Source organism: Tribolium madens, unplaced genomic scaffold (assembly GCF_015345945.1).
Source record: "Tribolium madens isolate multiple individuals breed KSU strain unplaced genomic scaffold, Tmad_KSU_1.1 Scaffold_91;HRSCAF=231;Tcas5.2_LG7, whole genome shotgun sequence".
NCBI classification, from domain to species: Eukaryota; Metazoa; Arthropoda; class Insecta; order Coleoptera; family Tenebrionidae; genus Tribolium; species Tribolium madens.
In genome coordinates this window covers 15875634-15882893 of record NW_025401063.1, presented here as the reverse complement: position 1 = coordinate 15882893, position 7260 = coordinate 15875634, and the positions used below count along the sequence as shown (strand labels likewise).

At 28.7% G+C, this 7260-nt stretch overlaps 1 protein-coding gene across 1 annotated transcript in view; it reads left to right on the top strand.

Annotated features, from left to right (window-relative positions):
* Nucleotides 1–7041, top strand: part of LOC123011106 (aristaless-related homeobox protein-like) — a 9087-nt gene extending 2046 nt beyond the window's left edge. The window contains exons 2-3 of the mRNA XM_044408397.1: nt 1036–1262; nt 6129–7041. Coding sequence (XP_044264332.1) covers nt 1036–1262; nt 6129–6587 — 686 coding nt within the window. The 3' untranslated portion in view covers nt 6588–7041. The remainder of the gene's footprint in view (nt 1–1035; nt 1263–6128) is intronic.
* The last annotated feature ends 219 nt before the right edge of the window (nt 7042–7260 follow it).

Here is a 7260-nt window from a genome sequence, read left to right as displayed (position 1 = left end):
TTTATTCTACAAAGAATATATAAAATGCCATTTACAAAATTTTGTTAACAATCAATCAAAATATTAGCTATCAATACTTTTTGTCAACTTTTTTTTTAACAAGATGCAACAATTTGAAACATTTTAATTGTCGTTATAAAAATACATCAAATGAAGATTGATTTAAAATTTGGTTTGTGTTTGCATTTAGGTAAAATTTAGTTTGTAATAAGTTAGGAAAGTTAATCTTGACTAAGTAACAGCAAAGTTTGAGTTACTAATACAAAAACAAGTGACCGGATCTGACTTGAGTAAATTTTCCGGGTTGTTAGCTAAGCAAATAGTTTGGGTTCTTACCTGCATTTTGGAAGAATGAAAACATATTCAGACTTGCTATAAATTTTCTGATTAGTTCCCTAATCGTGGCGTAAACTTCAACAATTAATTTTCAATCCGGCTTTTTCACATGATAGCATCAGTATAGATTTTAATGAGGGCTAAACGGAGCAAAATTAAAATAGGGGTGAATCACGATTGGCGAAATAAAGTTGTAATCGAGTGGGATAATAGGGGAAACTTGAGTTACCTGTGCATTTAAATAGCCCTCATCGCAAATAAAGCTGATCCTTTCTAAAATGTTTGACTAAGTCCCGTGTTAAAAAAGCTCGAACAATGATATGTTATACCCGTTTGTAATCTTCTTAGCGGTTCGTAGCTAGTAAATTTCAGAATGCTAAATTAATAACGTTGTAATACATGTCAAAGTTCATAGTGGATTAGTATTCAATTTGCATAAATAAATCTATACGCGGGCTGGACATGTCAAAGCTTTTAAACACACAAGGCACCACTATGAATACCAATTTCAGGCACGGAACTAAAGTTAGTCCTCGAACACACCTCACAAAAGAGAATCATTCGTTGGTTAAACATGTTACAAATTACTAGCTAATCTTATTGCAATACAACGTTTTGACCGCATCATATGTAAATTCAAGAGATGATCAAAGAAAATCTGTGTTGTTTTTGTTCTCTATTTAAAATTATTTGTTTCAGGCGAATCGGATTCTAAAGTTGATTCAGTCAGTGATAGCGAAATGGTTGAAGAAAGCATCGAAGATTTGAATGATACAAGACCGAGAAAAATTCGAAGATCACGAACGACTTTTACCACTTATCAATTGCACCAATTGGAGCGAGCTTTTGAAAAAACTCAATACCCTGATGTTTTTACCCGAGAAGAATTGGCAATGAGGCTTGATTTGAGCGAAGCGAGAGTTCAGGTGAGTTAATTATTGAAATTTCCACTGACGACAAACAAATTTCTAATAACTCATGGAAGTTTTTTATAAAAACAAGTTAATTAAATAATGTCCTAGTTAATTTACTCCGTATCAATTATAATATTGTCAGGCAATCTATAAACATTATTTATTCATTAAGCAATCAACTAATTTTATCTATTAATTAGGGAAACATTTCATTTTCGCTCAGAATATTATACAATGGAAACAAAAATCTCAACAACTTAATAACGAAATTAAAAAATTACTGCGCTATTACACCGTCAGTCTTGAGTTTTAATGGTCCAATTATCAAATTACGTTTTATTGTTTCGGAGTTTCGCGTCAAATAAGCATGGAAAAAAGCAATTCGAGCATGTAGAAAGAAATTGATGTGGCGAAGCTTAAAGCATGGCTAAAAGGGCAATTAGAAGAGGCACAGCTTTCCATCATTTTATCTATGAAGCGAGGAGGCACTTTAAATGAGACATCAGAGAGAATTCTGGGGTCCGGAACCGGTTCCGATTACCTCTATTGTGGCGAACAATGCCCAATTGCGACGCTACTTACGCTGTTACAAGCTAGATTAATTATCCAAATTGTTACCAATTAAGATGCAATTCATGATGGCCATTATCCTGGCATTAACGATTTTATCCAGAACCATCTAACGCAGATTTGCAACGAAACTCGACGAATTTTAACAGATTCGGACAATTTAAACTTATTGCTCATTCACTATTCCAAAAATTATTTTTTGTGCTTGATTTTTGATTTTCTATTTTTTACTCTCATAAAGGATATTATGGAATTGCAAAATCTGTTAAATAACAAAATTATTTAATTCATGAAGCTTAAAATATGAACTTTTGTTTGTGAAGTTACTCTTAATAAAGTTGCGAAATCTGTTAAATAAAAAAAATTGATTTAATTCATAAAACTCAAAATAACGCAGATTTGCAACGAAACTCAACCAATTTTAACAGATTCGGACAATTTAAACTTATTGCTCATCCATTATTCCAAAAATCATTTTTTTATATTTTTTGTGCTTGACAGAAACAGTAGTGGAAAAACATTAACACTAAAAAAATGATGATTTTAGGCAAAAATTTTTACTCTTAATTTTTTTAGTTTTCTATTTTTTACTCTCATAAAAATATTACGGAATTGCAAAATCTGTTAAATGAAAAAATGATTTAATTCATAAAGCTTAAAATATGAACTTTTGTTTGTGAAGTTACTCTTAATTAAAATGCAAAATCTGTTGAATAAAAAAAATTGATTTAATTCATAAAACTCAAAGTAACCTAGATTTGCAACGAAACTCATCCAATTTTAAAAGATTCGGACAATTTAAACTTATTGCTTATCCGTTATTCCAAAAATCATTTTTTTATATTTTTTGTGCTTAACAGAGTGTGGTGGAAGAGTGGCGGAAAAACATTCAAACACTAAAAAAGTTATGATTTCAGGCAAGGAATTCAGTTAATTTTTACTCTTAATTAATTATTGATTTTTTTATTTTCTATTTTTTACTCTCATAAAGGATATTACGGAATTGCAAAATCTGTTAAATAAAAATGATTTAATTCATGAAGCTTAAAATATGAACTTTTTTTTGTGAAAATCTGTTAAATAAAAAAAAAGATTTAATTCATGAAACTCAAAATATGAATTTTTGTTTTGTATTTTTTGATGCAGTGTAAAATATGGAAGTTACTCTTAATAAAAATAATTTGAGGATAAGCCTAAGATAATTATGGCAGTAATTATTATTGGTGTAATTTCTTTGTTATTGGTTTAATTAAATATTGAATACATAATACCGTGAGATCAAAAATAATCTTGGTCAAGGGTGGTCATGGATTTTAAAATAATTATCGTAGATTATGTCGATGCTGTCAGTAAATCAATCATTAACAGAATTATTTCAAAAAGATGATATAAGCAAAGCCAGACGTTATAAATGGTTATAAATGATTTTCATCAAACCAGCTTTGGAATTTTTTTGCATGTAACTTTATTTGTGCCGCTCTACTTTTTTTGAAAGCTCTAGTTCTGTCATTAGTGTCACTTATTAATTAATAATAAATTGTTGTTAATTAAACTTATATTGTTTCAACAAATTTCCAATAATAATTGATAATAATGTATACTTTGGAAGAAAACGAGTCTATTTTCGAAGTGGACGCTTAGTAAATGGCGATTTTTTAATTTTGAGTTAAAACAAGTAGGTAGCCCTATTTTCGTAAAGCGGCATTTTTTATTTTACATGGAAAATTTTTTATTTACACTTTGTATAATATAATACGGCTTATCTCTTCACTCTTGTTTAATTACAAGTTAATTGTAAGTAATAATATGGTTTATATTTTTTTTATTAAAAAATAGCGTCTTTTTTTCGTTTTAAGTTTTTTAAGTTCAAATTAAAAAGAATACATTTTTTCAAGAGTTTCAAATGTTTTTGTGTACCGATCTTCTATTTTTACAAAATTTAAACTAAAATTAACAATATTTTACACTTTTTATTTTTATAGTATGTGCAAAAAAAACTTGAAACTAAATTCAATTATTTTTAAACTTTCTTGTTTGCCATAGCGGGTAGTAATAAATTAGTAATATTAAATTTGCAATAAATATCAAAAACATCATGAAGGCAATTTTTTTTTCTACATATTTTGGAATATACTGATGACAGATAAGTTTTTTTGTTCTTTTATTTCACATCTTTGTGACACGTAAGTATAATTCCGAAATTGTGATAGCGTGCATGTTTTCAAGTTCAAATTAAAAAGTATACATTTATAATTTTATTTTTCAAGAGTTTTAAATGTTTTTGTGTACCGATCTTCTATTTTTACAAAATTTAAACTAAAATTACCAAGAACTTGTGATGCTTTTTTCTGAAATATATAATCAATAATATTTTACACTTTTATTTTTATAGTAGGTGCAAAAAAAATTGAAATTAAAAATCAATTATTTTTAAACTTTTTTGTTGGCTATAGCGGGTAGTAATAAATTAGTAATACATAAGTAATAAATATCAAGAACATCATGAAAAACTTCTAAGGCAAATTTTTTTTCTACATAAATATTTTAAAAATACTGATGACAGATAAGTTTTTTTGTTCTTTTATTTCACATCTTTGTAACATGTAAGTATAATTTCCGAAATTTTGATAGCGTGCATGTTTTCAAATAAATTGTAAAATCATTCATTATTAGAAAATTTACTTTTAGCTACAGAATGTTATGTTTGGTTGTAAAAACACGTTTATTATTATTTAAAAATCTTTTCGTAGAAATAGTATTCTATAAACGAGAAGGGTAATATGTCATTATTCTGATATGACTGAAAGGCACAGCCTCAAGGCGTAATGAATTTCTGCAGAGGTTTGTATGCTATTTAATTTTCAATTACATTTTGTTTAAATAATAAAATAGTTGTTTTTTTTGTTGATGCATTATTTACCTAGTTGGTATCTATGCAAACAAAATACGTTTTTAACGACCAAGAGATGCAATGTCATTCTTCTACTCTCAAAAAGTTAGGAATAGGGTGCGCCAGAACTCGCGCCCCAGAGAAAAATTTTAAGTATGATAAGCTACCAAAAAAATGAAAAAATTGTATCTGTCAAAAAATTTTGACATTTATTTTTTTGAGATTTAACATTTTTTATTCTACTTAATAAAACTGATGATCTTGTGTATGTTAATTTATAATTATTTAGCAAAAGTACAAAAATTTTGCTAATAAAAGCCACAAATAACATTAAACAGAGTTACAATTTAGAATACAACTTCCTTGTATCCTCTTCTGATAGCCTGTAGCAAAAAACTTGGAAAATTATTTTTTCAACAAAAATAAAGTCAAAGTGCAAAATTTGAACTCACATAACTTTGAAATTTGTATAGATAGATTTTTTTAACATTTTTTCCATGTTCAGAGTGTCTTACTTTACATTTTTCTCTAGGGCGCGAGTTCTGGCGCACCCTGTATGTACGTTATTTTTGTATTAAAACACAAATTGTTGATGTGATTTAAGTAAAAAAATGTCTGAAACTTAATTCTGTAATAAAATAATAAAAAAAATTAAATAAAATAAAATGAAATTATGTACTTATACCTTTATAGAAAGAAATAAAATACTTTTTGAAAGGCTGTAACTCATCGGAAAATGGTCATATCTAGATTTAAAAGAAAACATTTTAAAGCTTTAAATTTCTAGTTTTGAGATTTTTTGGCAAATATCTTTTTTTTGTGCTACGGTTATCACGCAATTTTAAGCAATAGCGCCAGAAAAAAAAATTTTGTTGTAGATTTTTTTTTTAGTTAAGTCAATGCATAGGCCAAATAGCATGTTTGTTTACCTTTAATGTGCAAAATTTAAACTCTCATAACTTTGAAATTTTTATAAAGATTTTTTTTAACATTTTTTCCATGTTTTTGCTATCTTACTTTTTCTCTACATTACTACTATGTGAAAAAAGGGATTTTACGTTTTTCTTTTCGTTTTCATCTTTGTTATGTAAGTTTAAATCATTTTCTGATTTTTTGTTATATTATTTAGATAAAATATTTGTTTTGTAAAAGTGAATTAAGTAGGATAAATTATTATGAAATCAGTTATTGTTGAGCTCGATTTAAGTTATGATTAGATTTATTTGTTCTTCAGGTTGTGATTAAGATGGATATCAATTTCTCTGGATTATGTGGTACAAAAACGAGTACAAAAATGAGTTAAATGATAAATTGTTAAACAATATTGGGTATTGGGTAAAATTTAGTTTTTACTTTAAAAATATGAGTTATGAAAATAAAATTGGTCACAATTGCTGAAACCAGGTATTCCTTTCCAGGTGTGGTTTCAAAACCGTCGCGCCAAATGGAGAAAGCGTGAAAAAGCCTTAGGCCGAGAAGCCGTCCCGTTTATGCACCCTGGCGAACAACCCGGTTTGCCCGAGTTTTCGCTTCACGGGCACATGACAATGCCCCCCATGGGCCCCACCGACTCTTTTTGGCCCAGTTTGCCCTTCCCGCCCATGTTCAGTCCCGCCATGGGTCTGCCTTGGCCGCCAAAGACGCCCATGAACGTACCCACGTTCCACGCTTTCCTGTCGCAATACGTGCTCGCCGGGGGAGTCCCCCAACTGAATCTCTTGAATAGTGGGATTCCGGACGAGAGGTCTCGGAGTTCTAGTCCGGAAACTCCTAGTCCGTCGCAGTTATCGCCCTCGGCACTCGAAGCTTTGAGGTTACGGACTCAAGAAATTTTAGTGCCGAGTTCTTCACCGCAAAAACTACATGCAAAGTCATAGACGAGGGGTTGTAAATATGTAGTGGATGATGTGTAGTGATAATTGTTAGGAACTTAGGACATTATTGGCGCTTAAAATGTGGGGGAAATAGACTGAATATTTGTATGACCAAGTTGTACCAAGTTTTTGATTTAGCTATTATTTCAAAGAATATAATTATTTCGTTTTTTATTATTATTATTATTATAGGGAGAGTTATTTTTGTATGAAATTTATTTACTATAATAGTTGCAGGTTTAGTTAGTTTGTGATAGATTCTTAGCGCCAATTTTGTACATAATTTTGTATATAAACTGCTTATTTATTTATTGTAGATAAAACTCAGAGAAAATTCAAGAATTCTGTTTAAAACATTAAAATAGCGTTACAGATAATTATTTTGTGGGGAAAAATTAACAATAAGTTGTAATAGTTATGATCGATATTAAATGAAACAATAATTAAAATGGCAGGTGTTTTACTTGTCTTGGTTATCAAAAGTTTATTATCAATAAGTAATAATCTACTTAATTATGGTGTGTTTATTGATTCATCTACCTTGTAAAATAACCATTATTACATTGATGTTTACATAGAAATGATTGATAATATTATAAAATTGTAATAATAACATTTTAACAAATATATGAAAATGTTAATATTATTTATGAGTACATTTATTTACTTTATTCAA